The 22,261-nt window shown below is 36.2% G+C and overlaps 1 protein-coding gene across 4 annotated transcripts in view; it reads right to left on the bottom strand.

The window, feature by feature from the left end:
* The window catches only part of HOMER1 (homer scaffold protein 1), a 130,970-nt gene that overhangs the window by 66,603 nt on the left and 42,106 nt on the right, over positions 1–22,261 (bottom strand). For all 4 annotated transcript variants that reach the window (XM_038532471.1, XM_038532470.1, XM_038532472.1 and 1 more), the window contains exons 2-4: positions 14,429–14,585; positions 9,197–9,328; positions 6,141–6,233 (exon numbers count right to left, since the gene is read on the bottom strand). In XM_038532471.1, coding sequence (XP_038388399.1) covers positions 6,141–6,233; positions 9,197–9,298 — 195 coding nt within the window. In that variant the 5' untranslated portion in view covers positions 9,299–9,328; positions 14,429–14,585. The remainder of the gene's footprint in view (positions 1–6,140; positions 6,234–9,196; positions 9,329–14,428; positions 14,586–22,261) is intronic.

Genomic DNA, 22,261 nt, shown 5'->3' with positions numbered 1-22,261 from the left:
GGCAGGGACAGACAGAGAAGCAGGCACCCTGCAGAGTAGGACCCTGGATCAGGACTTGAGCCAAAGGCAGACACTTAACAGGCTGAGCCACCCAGACACCCAGATTTAAAGTCCTCTTAAGTCTCATCCTACTGGAAGCCCCTTCTGACACTGCCAAATCATTGCCTCCAACTTAAAATGCTCTTCTCTTGACTTCTGTGCTAACATCTTCTGCTGCTCATTTCCTATCACTTTTCAGTGTCTTTCCCTATATGTCCCTCAAATTTAAGTGACAATCTTCAAGTGACAATTTCTGACCCTATCTTCCCTTCTATTTTCTTTCTGGATGATATTATTCTCTCCTACAGCTTTAAGTACTACTCATTTGTTGATGACTCTTGAGACTTAGCTCCAATTCAAAATTTCTAACTATCCACAGGCCGTATCTCCCTAATGCCTTATTCAGTACCTGAAATGGAAATCCTCTTCTGAAGTTCATGCTATAAATCAACAACAGAAGTCTCAAAAACATCTAGCTCCTCCTTTACCAGCATACCTCACCAATCCTCTAGCTCCTGTATTTCTTCCAAGTTCAATTTCACCAGCAATAATGTCTATCCCCCTCATCTCTCTATTCTCACTGCCAATACCTAGTAGGCAAACCCAATAAAGGAATGAGTAAATACACCACTAAGACAAGTAACAGATCAGAGACTCTAAAGTCCACTGTCCTTCCTTTGGACAGCAAACAATAATATCCAGAGAAGTCTAGTGAACCTTTCCTGAGATTGTAAAAACTGTTTGAGGTATCTGGTTCAGTAAAACCACATTTGTTATGTGATACTACGAAAGTATCATATTAATTTATAGGCATTCACCTAATTCTAATGGTATATTTGTGGGTTAGATATATAACTAATATAGTTCAAGGTACTAACACTTGGCTAATATAGACCACCTTTCAAAAAAAATCCATTTTTAACAAGTGACACTCTTATTAGAGAAAATCTAAAACATTTGAGACTTACTACATTTGGAATGCCCAAAGAGATCATATACCTCAAACCTCTGACCCTATAGATTTAAGAACTACTACCCAGGCAAGTCAACTCATTTGTAGAAGATCAAACAGCTAGTCAGTCAAAGAGATACTAATAATCAGTTAAAATAAACCAGTACATAATTTGAGTAAATATAATTTGTCTTTAATTTGAACATTAAAAAATTTTGGTATTTATAACAAACCTTAAAGAAACTTGTTCTTCAAATATAGACACACACACATATATATTCTACTTTTTCTATAAAGTGAATTTTTTAAAATCTTGAGAAAGGGATGCCTGAGTGGCTCAGTGGTTGAGTGTCTGCCTTCAGCTGAGGGCGTGATCCCAGGGTCAATCCCACATCAGGCTCCTTGGAGGGAAGCAGGGAGAAGCAGGGAGCCTGCTTCTCCCTCCATGTCTCTACCTCTCTCTGTGTCTCTCATGAATAAATAAAAATCCTTAAAAAATAAATTTAAAAATAAAATCTTGAGATAAAAGCTAGTCTAAATATAGATCAAGAAAGCTACAATATATCCCAATGCTTTACAACCTGACAATTTATATGGGGAAAAAAAAAAACCCTGCAACTTGTATTTGACTAAAACAATTAAAGGAGTAAATACTTCACTCAATTTAAAAGTCTTAGTCAGGGATGCCTGGATGGCTCAGCTGTTGAGCCTCTGCCTTTGGCTTAGGGCGTGATCCTGGAGTCCTGGGATTGAGTTCCACATCATGACCCTGCAGGGAGCCTGCTTCTTTCTCTACCTATGTCTCTGCCTCTCTCTCTCTGTCTCTCATGAATAAATGAAATCTTTAAAAAAAATTAAAGTCTTAGTCAAATGACAGCTCACACTTATTTTTATTCTAAACTCTATATATTTTAAACTAAAACAGAAATATTAATGACATTTATAAGGGACTGCCACAAAAGAGGAATAGGAGGAAATAGAAATGAAAATAAATATATTTTTTTAACTATTACTCTGGGTTCTGTACATTAAAAAAAAATCATAGAGCCCTTTTTTCTTCAATGTGTATTCTGAGGAAAGCACTTAACAAGCCAATTCAAATACAGTATTCTTTTACTGTGCACTGTATAAGAAATTTCAGATTTTTTAAAAAGATATTATTTATTCATTTATGAGAGACAGAGAGATAGGCAGAGACACAGGCAGAGGGAGAAGCAGGCTTCCCATGGGAAGCCTGTGCCAGATTTGATCCTGGGACTCCAGGACCACATTCTCGGCTGAAGGCAAATGCTCAACCTCTGAGCTACGCAGGCATCCCAGAAATTTCAGATTTAAAGCCAGTCATCACTTTTGATTCTATGTCAAACTGACTGTTTAAAAGATTCCCATGGGGATCCCTGGGTGGCTCAGCGGTTTGGTGCCTGCCTTTGGCCCAGGGCATGATCCTGGAGACCCGGGATCAAGTCCCACATCGGGCTCCCTCCGTGGAGCCTGCTTCCCCTCTGCCTGTGTCTCTGCTCCCCCCCCTCTGTGTGTGTACTCATGAATGAATCAATAAAATCTTTAAAAAAATAAAAATAAAAATAAAAGATTCCCATGGAAACAGAACATAAAATCCAATAGAGAAAAAGTTCTAAATTAATGTCTAATATTTAAAGAAGGACATGAAACAAAAGAACAATACATGATTCAACTTATTCCTAGAGATGTTATCTCCATCAAGACAACAGATTATCTGATTTGACCACACATTTTATCAAGAGTAAAAACTTAGATCAAGAGCTTAAGAATGGGGAAGTGGCTAACTAGGCTTTAAATGCCAGACTCTCTTCATCACATGCCTTTAGAGATACGGAGCAGTTTTTCTACAGTACTACTTCTCAAAGTGTTACCCCTAGATCAACAGCATCAGCCATCTCCCGGAACCCTGCAAAGTTTTAGACCCCATTTCAGCCCTACTAAATCAGAAATGCCAGGAATAGAACTCAATATTTTGTGTTTTAACAAGTTTTCCAGAGTACTGATGCAGGTTTTATTCAATTAAGGCACCTGTATCTTTCTAAGGAACATTTATGTGCCAGATACTATGTCAAGGCTTTGTATCATCACCTTCACCATTACAACACCAATAACAGCTGTTAACATTTACAAATTTACTCTATGCTAAGCACTTTGTCATCCTCATTTAATTCTCACAATAACCCTATAAGAAGATACTGGTTTTCTTTCTTTTTTTTTTTCATTAAGTTTTTAATTTTACTTCTAGTGTAGTTAACATACAGTGTTATTTCAGTTTCAGGAGATACTGTTTTTTTTTTTATTTTTTTTTATTTATGATAGTCACACACAGAGAGAGAGAGAGAGAGAGAGAGAGGCAGAGACATAGGCAGAGGGAGAAGCAGGCTCCATGCACCGGGAGCCCGACGTGGGATTCGATCCGGGGTCTCCAGGATCGCGCCCTGGGGCAAAGGCAGGCGCTAAACCACTGCGCCACCCAGGGATCCCTCAGGAGATACTGTTCTTATTCTCATTTTATAAATTAAAAAAAAACAGTAACTTGCCTTAAAAAAAAAACAACCCTAAAAACAAAAAAACAACTAGTAAGGGTTTAGAGCCCAGATTCAAAGCCAGGCTCTAAAGTCTATATTAATGCCATTATCATATGACATCACCATTATCATTCTTATTCGCTCCAACAATCCTAGAACTTAAGCAGTGTGAATCCCATGCTACATATGTATAAACAGAATTGGGTTAAGTCATTGCCTGAGATCATACAGTGGCAAAAGAGAATATATATCTAAGTTTGTCTGATTTGAAAACCCACTCTTAACCAATCTATTATCTCTCCCAAATAAAGATAAAATCTATAAAATCTATGACTGACTAAATGCCTACTGCTATCAATTATTCTATTTAACCTCTTGATCCCCTTGCTGAATTCCTGAGTAATATTCTATACTTCAGGCAGAGGGTTAATTTAGCAGATTGGGTTAAACCAGGGAGAATCAAGTTCTGCTCTCTAGCTGAGTAGACTCAGAATGGCCAGCAGTCATACATTTCAAACAGATATATTAATGACATCTATAAGGGACTGCCACGAGAGGGGAGGAGGAAACAGAAATGAAAATAATTTTTTTAAGTATTACTCTGGCTTTTGTACATTAAATTAGCACTCAGACTTCACATGTTTTGAAAAGATAACTTAGGGTCTGTATACTTTGGCTCTCAAATACTGATGAACTTAGAATATCTTTTATTTATGTTTCACAGTATTTTCCATATATAAACATCTTGGATATATTCCTTTGATGAAAGTCCAGGCTTAAAGACATTCCATCCACCGAAGAGGAGCAGGTATCTCACCAGCAACTTGTTCATGGTCAATTAAACAAAAACAAGTTACGGTCAGAGAAACAGGAACTAAGTACAATGGACAAGTGTAATCCATTATAATTTTATTGGAGTCCTTTGCATATTCTCTACTGCATGTGCTACAATGTCCTCTTACAATGCTAGAATCAATCACCTGAAGAGCTGGAGCTCTCAACACACACTGGTACTAAATTTTAAATAGGTTTGTACAAAAAGCATCACTAGCTACCATAGCACTTAAGGAAGACAGAGTCAAGGTAAGTTTCAAAATGATCATTCATGTTATTCCAGACCACTGCAAATGTGGAGGAGGTGTAATGGAGCCTTGGCTTCAATCCAGAGTGCACCTTTGGTCTATGAGGCAACACACGCTTTAAGCATACTTAACAGAGCTCTCCTTTCCTATTAAAAACAAACAAACAAAAAAACCCCCACCCGAACATTTTATACCAGCAGGGTTTACCAAATAGAGTTGGGTGTCTGGGGTGAGGAAGAAAGTAAAGAGCAAACAATGTTCAAAAATGGCTAGTCACTAAATTCCCAGGCAATTTCTATTCACTTCCTCAAGAAAGTTTTATGTAAATCTGCTCTTATGTTGACATTATTCCAGGGAAACATTTGTAACATCTGATTCTTCCTTTTCACATAAGCCTTGAGTACACTTCAAATGCTATAAAGAACTCAGCACAAAGCTGAGCCCTACTCTTAAGATTGAAATAAACATTATTTTTAGAAAAGCTAAATCACACAATGTACATTAAACCCTTTGTAAAAAGTACTGAAATATAAGTATTTAATGAACTTTACTTGGAGATCTAAATTAATTTCCAACTAAAGAAAGATTATGATGGTCAAGTCACAGGTTAAACTGTTAAAGGAAAAAGCAATACCTGTATAAATCCTATAGCCTTTGGGTCTCAGCACTAACTGTAAAGAAAGATGTCCGTCGCAACTGTCAGATTTAAGTACACTTAAAATCAAGTAAAAGACTGTATTATTTTTTAAATTTTCTATAAATTTGACACTTTTATGTCTCAAAAAAACCCTTTCTGGCTAGCCAACTCTTAGAGCAAGGGGGGAGAGGTGGGGGTATGCCTTTGATGTGCAAACTAACCAATTCAGAGCTGTACCTCCTTCATCTGGCCCACACAACCCAGGATGCAATTCTTCTGCCTTAATTATCCCAGGACTAGATATCAGGCAATAAGGGACTAACCCCATAAGTTTAGAGCCTACAGACATTATTCAGTGAGCCAAATCCTAAATTGTCTAACCTGATCTGCAATTCCCAAGGAAACTTCAATATAGCTCTAGCCTCTGCTTTTCCCATGCTCTGCTTCCTGCCTCCTGACCACCCTGAGGCTTCTCTATGTGCCCCTCAGATGTGTCCTATTTCTAGGACTTGTGAGTCTAAGAACTTTTATATCCCTGAGTCTCTCCTGTGTCACCTCTTGTGACTGGCCATTACAGAACACAAAATAGGCCAATCTATGGTTCTTACATATGATTGCTTTTAAGTTGTATGCACATGAAAGAATCTAAGTTGTAATTACTAAACTGATTTTCCCTCCAGATTCTTGCAGACATTGGCATAGAGGGGGGGAAAAAAAAAAAACTTTCTCCACTAGTACAAATTAATAGAAGGGTGCATTTCTATGTCCACCTTGGAAATTACCTTAATTTTGCCATTATTTTCCCAAATTTAACCCTGACATAAAGGACACCATCTGAAATGAACAAGGCTCAAGAATAAGAATAGAAATGAAATACCCACCTGTGAAGGTGTACTGGTAAGTTCCATCTTTTCCTGTGATTTCTCCTTTGCTAGTCGAGCAGCTTCTTTAAATTCCTGAAACTTTTCTGCGAACTGAATGTATAAAGACTATATACATTAACCAAATAAAATAAAAATAGGTCTCAATGCCCACTTTTACCTTGGTTTTCTTTCATTGTCTGAATAACTGACTCTTACACAACCTAGCCCTCAAATCAATTACAGGTGTAATATAAAAATGAAGGTTAAAGAAACATAATACCCAACACTTGTTTGTAGACTATCACCTACTCTGACCCACTGCATTGAATTTGGTGTCAGCAAGTTTATCTATGTCCCTTCTTGGTTGTTCAGATATAATTTACTAAGACCAAGGTGCAGAGTACAGGATGTGAGTGGAATAAGTAAAGATTAGCATACTTTATCATGAAGAAAACAGAATCTTTTAAGTATTTACTCATAAACATCTCAGTATTTGGAGCTTACTTTTAACTTTTACTAGAATATAAACTCTCGGATTATATAAGGTTTTTTATTTTCAACAATATAAATAGTAACATTTACTATTACCACTAAATGACATTACTAGAACTTCATTTCCAAAGATTCCTAAAGAGCTAATGTACAGCAGCAGAGAGGAATAACATAATTTCACAAAGGTCTTTAAGACCGGTAAAAACAACAACAAAACTACAGTACATGAAATGCTAATTCTTATTAACCCATAGTAATCTAGAAGTGTCAGGGCCACAAAGAGTATCTATTATTGTTTTGGAAGTGGAAACTAGTCTACCACTAGTCTCAGAGGGAGTAAGTTAAGGCTACAGAATAACCAAATTAAAAAATAAAAAACCTAGATGCAACTTATAACATCTTCTAGAGTTGGTAATAAAAATATGAAATTCTATTTCCCTCTCCAAACCCCCATAAGTAAACCTGATTTCATTTCTCTCTTGGGATACTTTAGAAGGAGAGGTCATGATACTCTGACCTGCATTGGGGACTTAGATGAAGGTCAAAATTAAAATTGTCATTACAACTTTCCTTCTTACTTTAAACTTGCCACTATCACGTGTAACTTGTAGATCAGGAATTGAATCTTTATTAGTATGCTGTTCTTTTTTTTATACTGAGGAGATAGTCTGTCCAATTAATCTGAACACAAAGTTAAAAAGGTCTTACACGGGGTCAATGAAATAAAAATAAAACCATGATTAATTTCTCTATGTATTTTGAAGCAGAACAATTTTTCTTACACTCAGGTAGCATTTCAAAGTAGTTAATGTTTAAGACCCTTTTAAATTTCATAAAGGCTCACACTATTGCTAATCTTTATAGGCTTTGGTTTCCATGGTAACCAAAATACAACACAGTAATTACTCTAACAATTCAAGCATAGTTGCAATTTTCCTCATACATCAACCTTAGGAGACCAAACGTTTCTCTCAAGGTTGCTACTCTCCCTTATTTTGATAGACCCTTGTCTAGTTCAAATTACTTAGACTCAAAAATCATTTCATGCAAGTTTGAGAAATTAATCCACAATTTAGTTCCTGTGTTGTCAAGAAATTTAGGAAGTAATATAATTCTAGTTTAGCTTTTGCTTTTTTTTGTTATAGACTTTAACAGGTAATTCCAAAAAGCTGCCATTTGAGTAATGGCAAAAGTATTAGAACAAACATGTAATTTCCTAAGGGGACTATTTATGGAGTGCTAATGCTCAACTGGATGCCTGTGTCCCTGTTATATCGAAATACTTTGAATCTAATTCTTACCTTTACCACAGCTCAAGAAATGTATTTAGAGAATACAACAGGTATAAGAGAAACCAAATAAGATAACGCTTGTTCATTTTCATCATCCTATTGGGGATAGATTTATAATCAAGAAGGCAAAAATTAAAATATCCTTAAAACTGGTCTCTAAACTATAATTTATATAAAAGATAACAAAAATATTTGAAAGCAACAGTGTTAAGAAATGTTTACAACCAAAACAAATGGAAACAAAGACTACTTTCATTACTGAACTATGTCCTTGATTCAATAAGTATTCATAAAAAAGTAACGTTTTTTTAAAAAAGAAATTTAAGAATCTGAATGATTTCTATAATAAACAGCATACTGTTTAATGTAAACATGAACAGTGTGTATCTTCAAGAGCCTGACTGCCCGACCTTGAACCAACTGCAACTCCCAAAAGGAATCAGATCCTGTGAATACCAAATTATATGTAAAATGTTTCAAATGTAGTGTTATCCTTTTATGGAAGGCTTCAAAGAGAGAAGTTTAAAAGCATAAATCTTTGGGTCTGGTGAGCATAAAATCCGAGGAGCAAAAGTGATCATCATCCAATCCTGAGACAGTTTCTTTTTCCTTACATACTCTTTCTGTGTGACACCCACAAGATATCAAGACACTAGTGGTATGAACACTGCATGCTGTTGCTTATAAACAGGACAACTGTTTTATTTTCAATGGTTAGCCTAGTGATGTTCTGTTATTTTACTGGCCATTCTGGCCACAGTAATTCACTTGGTCAGTATCTTCCAAGAACTCTTCATGTGTTTATTATATTTCACCCTGTACTCCATCAGAGAGTCTGAAGTAATTCTCACCCAGATAAAACACGATTTTTCTTAAAGTAATCTGTATGTGCCTACTATCATGTAAAAAACCTCAAATCTTTATTATTAGCAGCTTGTTTTCACAATTCAGAAGAGTTTGTGTTGACTTCCTTGCAGACCGTCTCTACTAAGGGTGCTAATCCCTGAGCAAAGTCCATTCTGAAGTGATAATCCCTAACTTCTATGTTAACTGTCACACAGATAGTTAAACACACAAATAGTTCTCTATCAATGGTGACTGTTTTTAATGTGTGCAATTTTCCAACTGACAGTGGAATCTAATGATCCCTCTCACTTCTTGCTTTAAAGTCACTACAATTGTTCTGAGAATATTAAAAAATTTCTCCCATATTTTATACTCTCCACTTGTTATTATATATTTAAGACATCTGACTTGAAGATTTCCACTTAATCTTATGAGTTAACTTACTTTAGAAAGATGGTGCTCAGAGGAGAACCCCAGTCCATAAACAGTGTTTGCCCGGCTATCGGCCCACTGGCCAAACTTCTGAGATGTTTTAGTAAATGTCATGTTTGGGGTGATGGTGCTATTAATTATTGCCTGAAAAATAAAATAAAAGTATGAGTAACTAGCCAAAAATTAGCAAACAGGCATTTAAACACAGGACAATTAGTTCCATAAAAACTCAGGATTTCTAACCAGTCACAATATTAAATATATGAAGATATAGAAATAATTTTTAACAATATAAGTGGCAGTGTAGAAATATGGTAACTAACAGAACTATAAATACAGGATACTCTATCAAAAATTTTAACACTTTACAATCACAATTAATTTTCTAATAATGTAAAAAATCTTGGAGAGTTTTTTAGTGCAGTCAGTTTCTTTCCTTTGAACATAAGGATCAGTATCTATTAATTTTGAGTAATACTCCCCGGAAGCAAGTAGGCTTTAATAACTGCTTCTTTAAAAGTAAGGCCCTATCCTCCAAATAATCTTTCAAAAATGAATACATCAAAAGAACAAATTTTCTATTTGTACACTAATTTTCTAAAATCCATGATCAAGAGTTTTCTTAAAGCTGACTTACTCAAAATATATCATGATACAGAAAAGATGTACACTTAGTACTTTTTCCTTTACTCAAGGGAAAAACAAACCCCTAAATACATAATTTACTTCTTTCCTCATAAAGTGGTATAAATTCATGATACAGAGAATCATTATCATTTCTGTTTATCACATAGTTTATTAGAAAACTAGTATTTTAGTGTGTTAGCTAAATATTAATTTTGGGAAGTGCCTGGGTGGCTCAACTGGTTAAGTGGCTGACTCTTGGTTTCAGCTCAGGTCATGATCTCAAGGTCCTGGGATGGAGCACGGTGTGGGGCTCTGTGCTCAGTGCAGAGTCTGCTTGAGAGTCTCCCCTCCCTCTGCCATTCCCCCTACTCATGTGCACTCTCTCTCTCTCACAAAAAAATAGTAATAATAATAAATTTTGGTGGTCACTATAATAAATTCCAACTATTATTTTAACATAACTTAAGTACATTCCCTCTGACAGTACTAGAAAAGTATAGAATCGGTTTTAGTTTTAATGCCCTCCAAAACTGAGATTACAAAGTGATTCCAGTAATAATAAAAATAAACACCTTACCAAGTTCATAAGCAGTCATTTGGTGAACTACTAAATGTGGAATGAAAATCACGCATTTTTAGAACAAAGCTAAATCTATTGACCATGTGAATAGTATAAATATAAATATTTACAAGCTTTGCACAGATTGATGAAGTTACAATAATAAATGTAGGACACTTGTCCTACTAAAGAGGAGAGCAAAAGAAAGAGTGGTCCTTTGTTTTCTATCACAAATAATAGATGAGTTAGCTGTTGTTCTAGGAGAGCCCTTATTCTTGATTATGCATTTTTAACTGACAAAATTTATATATTCACACTCCTTTCCCTTCAGTTCAAAAGCTGCTTTTCCTAGCATGTCATTTTAGATTCTGTAAAATGTAGCTAAAAGTGCTAACTTGCAGGTTGTCATAAAATGAAAAACTGAATAGAAACGAATATATTAACAAATGGTAAGGAATGGAGTAACATAAGGTAAGGAATTTGGTTATGGAATCATTTGGTTATTAGCTTTTGATTAGCTTTTTAAACTAGGTACCTATTAAATGCCAAGCACAATTCTAGAGACTTGAAATATAACAATCAGAGGCAATGTAACTGTGGGTTACATTCTAAAGCAAGAAGAGTTGGTCCATGAACAAAGACTAATACAATTTCATGGAGGGGTTAAGTGCTATGAAGCCCCTAAGATCAGCATATGATAGAGTCTGAGAGGCTGGAAGGCAAGGACTGGCAGGTACTATGTTAGATGTGGTGGTCCTCAAGTGTTCCCCCAGGAGGGTGCTTTTGAGAGCTGGAATCGGAGTGCTTTCAAGGACAGAAGGGCATTTTACATGTCATCCCAGTAACTCTCAAAAAGTAAGGTACCAAGAGGTTTTCTAAGCATCCGAGAAAACTGACCCATTTGTGTTGGTCACAGATCTTCAGTTTTAGCTATTGGAAGTGAACTTCTTTATGCTTTTAAGAGTTCCATTTTAATCACCATTTTGAACATTTCCTTGCCTCCACTTGTTCTGGGATTACTTGTTTGGGGATTCTTCAATCACTAAAGAAAAACTTTAAAATGGTAGATGATCCTGCACTTTAAAAAAATTATTTGTTAGAATACTTTGACTAGAATGCTTTGAACTGTTTGAATATGAATCTACTTAGAAGAAAAATTTTAGTTCTTTAAAATAAATCTGTCTTTCAATCTCAGAGTTCTTGTCCTTTCAAGGAAAAGAGGTAAAAATGCTGTGTCATTATAGATCGTGGTGTGCTCTTATTCTGGCCCTCAGCCATGGTGATGTCTCTGCAGCTTGATTAGAAAAACCGTTAAGCAAACTTTACATGCACAATAAGGGTACTAAATGGAACAAACAGACATTTTCTAATCAGGGGCACCTAAGGGCTTTCCAACTCATCATGCAGTACAGAAATAGAAGTGGGGGTGGGGAAGGGAAAAACACTCATTTAGCCACAAGTAAATCACTACTGCTTATCGAGAAAAAGCAACTTCTGCAGGGAACTGCAGTAGCTACCCGCATCAGTCTTAAAAAGTAATTAGAAAATGTAACCGCTACAGAGGGTAGATTTTGTAAAAATAAACAAAACAAAAACTTGTTCACAAGAGTTAAGAGTCTGATGATTACAAACTGCAAAGTATATTCAAAAACGGAAATGCCAGCAGCAATAGTTCCTACTGCTTGAGAACGAAGAACACATGAGAATTATTTAATCACATGGGACAAGGGAATACTTCAGTTGAACTTTATTCCATTTAACTCTCCCGTCTAATAAAATGATGTTTTATCTGTGGTTTGGGCCAACTGGGAAACAAATTGTAGAGAACTGAAAGTTCTAGTCAAGGAAAAGAAATAAATTAATATTCTAGTGTCTGAGGTCATAACAGTTAAAATCTGTTGATTTCACTAAACAGTTACAAAATATGACAAAATTATTCTTCATTAAAAAGTTTTACAGGGGCACCTGGATGGATCAGCCAGTTAAGTGTCTGCCTTGCCTCAGGTCATGATCTCGGGTCCTGGGATGGCGCCCAGAGTCCAGGCTCCATGCTCAGCTGGGAGTCTGCTTCTTCCCTCTCCTTCTGCTCCCACCCCATGCGCATGCTCTTTATCAAATTAATAAATAAGTAATCTTAAAAAAAAGGAGTCTTATAGAAATTAACTATTTCTCAAGTCCTTTAAATCCTCTAAGTAAAAATGAAAGATAATAATTTTTTTTTTTTAAGTTTTCTTTACTGGGGCACCAAAGATCATGCATGACCTGAGCCAAAATGAAAAGCTGCCCGCTCAACTGACTGAGCCACCCAGGTGCCCCAAGAATCAGTCATTCTAATAAATACCTATTAGTGACTTAAATACAAGATAAGGTACAAATAGCCCCTGTAATTCTATAATCTATTTAAGGAGATGATGAGTGAGCATGTGAAAAAAAGAACTCAGAGTCGAGCACTAAATTATCTTTTGTTCCCCCTAAACCACAGACAATATGTAACTAATAGCCTGAAAATATTATTAATGGTAACAAAAGCAGTAAATGTTTGCATACTGATTACTATACATCCTTAAAATGCTTTTGCCTAAATTAATTTATTTAATCATCACGACAATCCTGTGAGGTAATGATGTAGGCATTTTTATTAATTTCTTTTTACAGATGAGAAAATTGAGGTGTGAAGATATTAAGTATCTTGTCTAGGTAACATGGCTAGTGAACAGTTAAAAAAAATTCAAGCCAGACACTCTATGTCTACAATCTGTGGTCTTAACCCTTACACTGAACTGCTAAATTTTTTTTTTAAGATTTTATTTATTTATTCATAACAGACAGAGAGAGAGAGGCAGAGACACCGGCAGAGGGAGAAGTAGACTCCATGCAGGGAGCCCGATGTGGGACTCGATCCCAGGTCTCCAGGATCACACCCTGGGCTGCAGGTGGCGCTAAACCGCTGAGCCAACGGGGCTGCCCTGAACTGCTAAAATTTCAAGCTGAAATACCTCAGGGCTTCAAAAAAGCTTGAAGAAGAATGGAGCCCTCATCTTTCTATACACGTTATATCCAGAACCCAATGTCTGGTATTTCTGTATCTCTCTGTGTTATTCAAAATTCATTGATGAAAAAATGGAATTTCCCCCCTTTGAAAGGCATACTATCTACAAGACACTGATCAAAGTGCTCTGAGATACAAACTCGCTTAATCCATACTAACACCACTAATGAGGTGAGAACAATGAGGTTCAGAGAAGTAATCTGCCCAAAGTCAAACACTTAGTAGATGGTAGAGCTGAGATATGAATCCAGGCAGTCTGTGCTCCTAAACATTATACCATCTGTCTCTCTTAAAATAAAAACTTAGGTCTTGTCCATAAACTTCTCTTCAGAATAAGGGATGTCAGCTTTAACGGTGACACTGACCAGACTTCATACCATTTAGGGATTTTGAGTTGCCTGCTAATCTACAGAAGTCTATCTGAAAGGAAATCTAGTTCCTTACTAGATTGTATGTATACTCTCAAAGAGGAGAAACTGTGTCCATTTTGTTCACCACTATATTTGTAGCACCTAGCATAGTGCCTGACATGTAAGAGATATGCAATGAACATTTATCAAATTAACTAAAAATTTGTAGAATATTTTGATATGTAACTCAATATAAAGTGGTCAATCCAAGTAATTTAGTAAACAAAAAATGTTGCTACCCTAAGAATGATCAATTTTGGTTTTTTTAAAGTTAAGTTTTTAGGGTGCTTTGATGGCTGTTGGTTAAGCATCTGACTTTGGCTCAGGTCATGATCCTGGGATAGAGCCCTGCATCGGGCTCTCTGGTCAGCTGGAAGTCTGCTTCTCCCTCTCCCTCTGCCTGCAGCTATCCCTGCTTGTATGCACGTGTGCACTTACTCTCTCTAATAATAAATAAATAAAAGACCTTTTTAAAAAAGTTTTTAAGTTTTTAAAACTCAAAAGAATATTTTATTTTAATAAAGACAAGTCTTCCAAATAAAACAGAAAATGCTCTACTGCATAAAACAGCAAGATTATTTAAAGTAAATTTAACTTACCTTTGAGCCATCTAAACTGATTATCCTATACACATTCCTTGTGCTGTCATAGAAATAAGACACAGTAACTGCATGCTTGCTGGTGGGGACCCAGTTCTTCTTCGTGTTTGGGTCAATCTGGAAGACATGAGCTCGAGTGCTGAAGATGGGTTGTTCCCTATAGGGCAAAAAATAAAAAAGACAGATTGAGAGTTTTATTCCCCTGGACAACAGACCATGAAAACTGTGAGAAATACCCCACTTAACCCAAAACACCCATATGCCCCAAAATAAGAGAAACACTGTTTCAAATCTGGACTATTGTAAGTACTCAATCATAAATTTTAATATAATTACAGTCTATCCTCATTATCTGTAGATTTTATACATGCAAATCTTCCTATTCGCTAAAATATATTTCTAACTCCAAAATCAGCACTTGAGATACCTTCTTAGTTTTTTGCAATGGAAAGATGTGAATCACCTGACATGCACATTTGCATCTGAGGGTGATCAAGAAAACAGCCTTCTTGTTTCAGCTCTCATACTGTAAACAAGTGTCCTTCTTGTGATCTATTTAACACCATGTATTTCACATTACTCTGCTTTTTGTTGGTGCTCTGTTTAAAACAGCTCCCAAGCATTGTGCTGAAGTGCTATATGTTCCTAGGTGCCAGAAGGCTGTGATTTGTTGTATGGAAAGAATATATTACATAAGCTTTGCTTGGATGTGAATTACAGTGCTGTTGGCCATGAGTTCAATGGTAATGAATCAATAATACATATTAAATAAGGTGTATTTAAATACAAATACACATAAAACAAAGTTACATATTGACTGATGAAAATATGACCAAGGCTTGTAGGAAACTAACCCTGTATGTCCCCTGGGAGCAATCATTCACTATTCAATAATTCAGTGTTTGTGGTGCCTTTATAGGACACAACTACTGCAAATAATGAGAATCTACTATATCCTATAAATAACCTACTAAGAAAGTTTGCATTCACTATAATTTCTACCTCATTAGAAAATATATGGAAAACAAAGTAGCTCACAATCACAGTATCTTTTACTGAGATTAAGTAGGGCCTTAGAGATATATAGATTTTAAAAATAATTTCAAGAACCAAAGCTATTAAAAATGTATATTCAAAATATCATTAGCTTATTTTACAGTTTGGAAAACAAGCATGCAATGACCTATATGTAACAGAAGCATTATGATGCAAATTTTCCAAGTTCTGAGCAGAAATTCTTCTGGAAAAGTCTTTTGTTTTGTTTTGTTTTGAGCTCAAATAAAGCTCATTTCTTTCAATTACACATCATTTCTAAAGCTGCTTAAGATTCTAAAGAGAATATTAATTAGTATTTAATGTTTCAAATTTTAAATTTAAAGAAAAGAAAGGATGGAAAAGGGAGAAAATGGAAAACAAGCAAGGCAAATCTGGGTCCTTGGCAACATGACTCTTTAGGTTAATAATAACGGGCTGGGTGTCACATATGCCTATGATCTGCTTCAGCTTTTGGAGAGCAGGTATGAAAGGGAGGTACCTTCCCTGTAGGTAACCTCCCTCTTCTCAGCTTTATTTCTGTAAACCTCCATAACAGCTTTTCTTATTAAAAGAATTTCTTCCAAAGGAATGGATCCTTTTTATGCCATTCCCTAAAAACTGAAGCAGAAAGCCATCATTTCTGGCTTAACTCACGTTATATACAGTGAGTATATTGGATTATTGGATTCATCCAATAAATAATTATTAACAATCTGGCAAGGCATTGCACCTGGGTGAAAAATTCTGAATTAGGACTAGATCTATTCATTCCCCTTTTCCCCACCTTCAATCCTTCATTTTTTCAATGAGGCTGATGCTATACTTGGGTTATCTTCCAGAAAGCCATGTAAACTTTGAGTTTTCTCTTCTTCACCTTTTAATTAAAGTTCTAGGTATAAGTGTGTAATTGGTCAGCCTGACTGTAGCTAGTTCCAATTCACAGGAAAACCCAATCACACAAAACTGTATTTATTAAGGCCTGTAAGGAAAGGAAGGAGGAACTCTAGTCTTTACTAACAACCCCTCTACCTCATTTGAAAGGGAATAAATTTCTAAATAGTTGAGGATGTTGCAATATGTTTTATAAAAAACTAAAATAGTTAAGACAATGATAGCACTTTTGCAAGTATTTTAACAAATCCTTATCAATGGAAATCCAATGTTTTCAATTATTCTAATACTTTCGACATTTTAATTCAATTATATTAATCTGCACAATTAATCCACACCATTTAATTCCCTTCTGAATAAAAATCTTTTAGAATTAACTAGCTGTTTCACAAATGTGCCTTCTGAATTTGAGTATCAACTAGGTAGGTACACTGCTTTTCGTCAATTCTCTTCTGAATAGGTGATTTGTGGTCAAAAGCCTATCAAAATCTAGATGAGAAAGCTTAGAAAAATAATTTCACTGCTGACACAGGGAAAAGAATTCCTAGAATAAGGAAGTTACCACATCTATCAAGGCATACTAATAAATGGTTCAGACTTCTCTTGGATATCTATTACCTGCCCAAAACAGAGAGAGAGATGGTCCCTGTCCCTGAAAAGTTCAATTTGATGAGGGAGGACAGATGTCAAAAAAAAAAAAAAAATGCTTTTCAGCATGATATATTCTCTGAAAACAAGTGACCAAGAGCTCCTACCATGGAGAAACTGTGTAGGAGTTTGAAACACAGTATGCTATGGTGGGAAGAAGGCACAAGTACACTAGGGTGTGTAGTAAGTATGAGCACCTTTAAAGAATGAGGCTAAAGAGAGGCCAGTTCACAAGGGTCTCCTCCAGAAACTACTGAGAGATTGTATATAGAGAACAGCTCCGCATGTTAGAAAGATAAACTTGGCAGTACTAAAGAGGGTGGGTGGGAGGGAAACAAAATCGGACACAGGAAGGCTAGTCACACCCTTATGAAAGAAACTCAAGTATTAGAAATAAAGAGGAACGGAGGTTAGGGAGTGGGAATAAAAAACGTGAGGAGGGATTAAAGGTAAACTTAAAAAATAGAATCAGTAAGATTAAGGAATACATTGGCTGTAGGGCAGTGTTTCTCTAACAGGAGTGATTTGTTCACCATGGGGTATTTCACAAAATCTGGAGACATGTTTAGTTGGTATAACTGAAGGAGATTGCAATTGGCATCTAGTGGGTAGAAGCCAGGGATGTTGCTAAACATCTACAATGCACAGAGCAGTCCCCTACGAGAAAGAATTATCCAGACCAAAATGTTAATGATGTCACTAACCCATATGGGAACAGAAAGCAAAGTCTGGGATTGGGGGAGGATGAAATGGGAGAGGATGAACTCAGTTTTGATCAAGGTCAGATGCGTATAAGGGTGTGCATATAAAACTGTCAGCACAGCAACTTGAAAATATTAGTTTGGAGCATAATAATACAGAACACCAGCCAGAGTAAAAAGTTAAGGGAGCCATCAAGAGATCATATCACTAGTCTGTTTAAGATAGATTTCAACAACACTAAGCATGTGGATAAATTTCATTTTAAAGAAAAGCTGTAGAAGCAGCAATAAGAATGCTATACTTGAAACCTTCAAACTCTAATTTCCTAAGAGGATCTGTAAAGCATTTGAAACTTATTGTCCCAAGGGTCCAAGTGTTAAAGTTAATACTTTTTCAAATAAATTGCATGGCATTCATCAATAAAGGTTAGACACACTACTTCCTTCACGGCAGTTCACACAAATACTAACTGCATCAAATACCATTATTTCCCAAAGTATGTTCTACGGAACAGTCCTAGAAATGAATGCTCCATGTTTAAATAAGTTCTGCAAACACTGTATTGCCCCATTCTGAAATGCTTACAATATACGTTAATATATTAAGATCCTAAGTATTTTTAAAGATCCTAAGAAGTCCTGCAGTAAAGAAACCCACTTAAGCCTGAATAACCAGCATGTGGCAAAACTATCTGACCCTAGAATTCTTTTCCATGTAACACATTAACATCTCCCAGGACTTATATTTTATGACCACAATAGTCTGGAAATTCTGCCTTTTTTACTGACATTATTGTCACTAGAAAAAATATATATAAAAAAATCCAATACAAAAATTGAAGCCTTATTTAGTAATGACTAGTATTAATGTTTGTTAATGGCATTCAAAATAACTCTTCTGGGATCCCTGGGTGGCGCAGCGGTTTGGCGCCTGCCTTTGGCCCAGGGCGCGATCCTGGAGACCCGGGATCGAATCCCACATCGGGCTCCCGGTGCATGGAGCCTGCTTCTCCCTCTGCCTGTGTCTCTGCCTCTCTCTCTCTCTCTCTGTGACTATCATGAATAAATAAATAAAATCTTTAAAAAAAAAACAAAAAAAAAAAAACAAAATAACTCTTCTAAGAAAATAATCTAAAAATCAAATTTAAAAGCAAATAGATTTTGGCAAGAAATGCTTTAAACTACCTTAAAGAAACAAAACTAAACACGTACATACACCACACCCACACCTACACACTTTAATCCTAGAGAATCATCTACTTTGTCATTTCTTACATCAATAATCAGGACCATGAGTGATTCAAATGACCTATTATAAGAAAAGCTTACTGGAGTATTTTCCAGTTGGCTCATAAAATAATTCTAAGAAGCTGTTGTAAGAATAATTCTGAAGTTCTTCATCTTGGGCTAAAACTCAGTAAAAGTACTATATGCAGTAATCAACCCCAAAACTTAATATGGATGTGAATAATTGGAAGAAATAAAGTATAAGATGACCTGAGAAAAACACAGTAAAATCGGAATTTTTTTTTAAAAACAAGCGACCTCATTAAAGTTGACATAAAGAATTACTATATTTAACTTAGGCATCTGTAATAAGGAAGAAACAAGAATCATGAAAACGGAAGCAAAACAGTACAACTATTTGCTAAAGACATATAAGCTCTAGATGCAGGGGAAAAAAGAGGAAAAAGTTAACATTTGTCATCTACATAGATTTGATTTAGAAAAACTCAATGAGGACAGCCCGGGTGGCTCAGCGGTTTAGCACCGCCCTCAGTCCAGGGCCTGATCCTGCAGACGCAGTATCGAGTCCCATGTCGGGCTCCCTGCATGGAGCCTGTTTCTTCCTCTGCCTGTCTCTCTCATGAATAAATAAAATCTTTTAAAAAAGAAAAAGAAAAACTCAATGATAATGCTTTTTAAAAATTATTACTAAAGTCTGTATTTTTGCAAATATGCAATAAATTTATGTTCCAAGGAAGTGCAAAGGTATGGGTCCAATAGTAACAACTAAGCTCAAGAGAAGAAAAAGAAATACATTCTTTAGTGTTTTGTTTTGTTTTGTTTTTTAAGGCTCCATACACAGCCTGGCGCCCAATGCAGGGCTTGAACTCATGACTGAGAGCAAGACCTGAGCTGAGATCAAGAGTTGGACACGTAGCCAATTAAGCCACCCAGGTGCCCCTTCTTAGTCTTCTTTTAATGTTTTGCTTACAAATGTTTTTCATTTTTTTAAAAGATTTTTATTTATTTATTCATGAGAAACACACAGAGAGCGAGAGAAGCACAGACAGGCAGAGGGAGAAGCAGGCTCCATGCAGGGAGCCCGACGTGGGACTCGATCCCAGGTCTCCAGGATCACACCCCAGGCTGAAGGCAGCGCTAAACTGCTGAGCCACCTGGGCTGCCCACAAATGTTTTTCATATATTTAAGTACAATAAATACTGTAGCAAAGACATATGAAGAAGGTTGTGGTTTCAAATAATTCCCTGAGTTTCTAATTAATTTTTCAAAAAACAAGGAGCCAGGTAGAAACTTAGGAAACAAAGTAACACTTGTCACTGAAAGTTTAACACGGTTACATTGTTCCCTGACTACCCACCAACTATTCTTCCGCACTCTCTCCTAAAATATCCTGGATTTGTTCTAGTATTCTAACCCTCTTCTACCCAACTATGAACGTCACCAGGATAATCAAAGTAATCTCACTCTTCTTTGCAGAAGTCCGTTTAGGAATGGACCTCTGAAGCAATTCAGGTCAACCCGATAACCAGGGAATGTTTGCTGGTAGCTTCTGGGTACATGCACAAAGAGATCCACACACAAGAAGGGATGTACAGGGTGACACTGGACCTGAAGGAGTCATCTTACTATCAGGCAGCTAACCTGAGAACAAAGCTGACATTGTTTGCTAAGAATAGCAGATGTAAAGACAAAGAATCTGCTTCCTTGATTGTGTCATTGAATCAATGAATCAGCCTCCAGGCTTCCTATGGGATAAAACAAGTTTCCTAATTGTTTCAAGCAGTTTTCATTTTAAAAATTACACAAATTTAAAAAAAAATAAAAATAAAAATTACACAAATTATAATCAAAGACGTTTACATAAACCTTACAATAAAGGGCCCCCTAATAAAATGAAACTGAATGTCTTCCAGAACTCCTGGATAGCTGTACGCTGGTCATTTATTAACTTTAAAACACAAGCCCACAGCACACACAATTTGATTTGGGGGGCCTCACCTAAAATTCTAGAGGTAATCAATAAAATTCGTAAGACTAACTGCATTGAGATAGGTGGGAGGAATTAATGTGAAAATGGCAAAAGTTCACTATCAATTGGCTTTGGGCTGTAAGATTTTAATATACAAAGCTTTTAATCAAGAAATAGCAGTATAACACAGATCAGAGATAGGTAATTACCAAGAGAAACAAAAGTTTGAGGTTTTAAAAGTAGCTGTCTCTAGTGATGGGGCCTGATGAAGATAAAATGAGATAGGGAAACAGTACTTGTCTAAATAAACCTATAAGTATTACTTAATTTTTAACCTTGCACAGGTACTAAAAAGATTTTCTTAAGTGGCATTGTGGAGGAAAAACGGCATACACATCAAAATTAACACCGAGAAAAGAATGTTTCAGGGGCCACTGTGAAGACTGCCAAAGAACCAAAGAGTGACAAATTTTAAGAGCTTCAACTCAATTGACTATATAGTACATGATATGAACGTATTCCTATTATTCATAAAAAGGAATAAAAAGAAAGTAGGAGAGAAGCAGAAATCCAAACATGCCTAACCGCAGGACTCAAGTGCTATAGGTACATCTACTTCCTGGTGAAAATACTCTCCTTCATTAGAAGTAAATACACGGAAAGTAAGATAAAGAACATTCCGTCAGCTTACTTTTTGGAATTTGAGAAGCTAGATAATACGTGTTAAGGCCTAAAGGACATGGGAAAGGATAAGAATAGACACCAATGATCACTGAACTTCAGATGTAATGAGTGAAGAACTTAGTTTCAGTGCCAGTGGGGGTGGCACGAAATGTCTTCAGAAAAGTCAGAACCCAAACACCCGAATTTCCTCAACAGAATTATCCAGTACAAGTAATAATATAAATTGTAATTCCTGGGGATCCCTGGGTGGCTCAGCAGTTTAGTGCCTGCCTTCGTTCAGCCCAGGGCATGGTCCTGGAGTCCTGGGATCGAGTCCCACATCGGGCTCCCTGCATGGAGCCTGCTTTTCCCTCTGCCTGTGTCTCTGCCTCTCTTTCTGTGTCTCTCATGAATAAATAAACGAATAAAATCTTTTTTAAAAATTGTAATTCCTCTGGATTATCTGAGAACTGGTTTAATTCCACCTCCTTACACACCCATATAAGAAAAACCTTACTGACTAAAATAGCTGTTTTGATGCTGCTCAAAGATAACTGCGTATTATCAACTATGTATTTCTATTGCCATGTTATGTGTTTAACAGCTGATTGTGTAGATGTTGAGAATGTTATCTTTTAAACAATACGTGCTTACTTTGAGAGAAGCAAAGATTATTC

Source organism: Canis lupus, chromosome 3 (assembly GCF_011100685.1).
Source record: "Canis lupus familiaris isolate Mischka breed German Shepherd chromosome 3, alternate assembly UU_Cfam_GSD_1.0, whole genome shotgun sequence".
NCBI lineage: Eukaryota > Metazoa > Chordata > Mammalia > Carnivora > Canidae > Canis > Canis lupus.
This window is presented reverse-complemented; position numbering and strand designations above follow the sequence as displayed.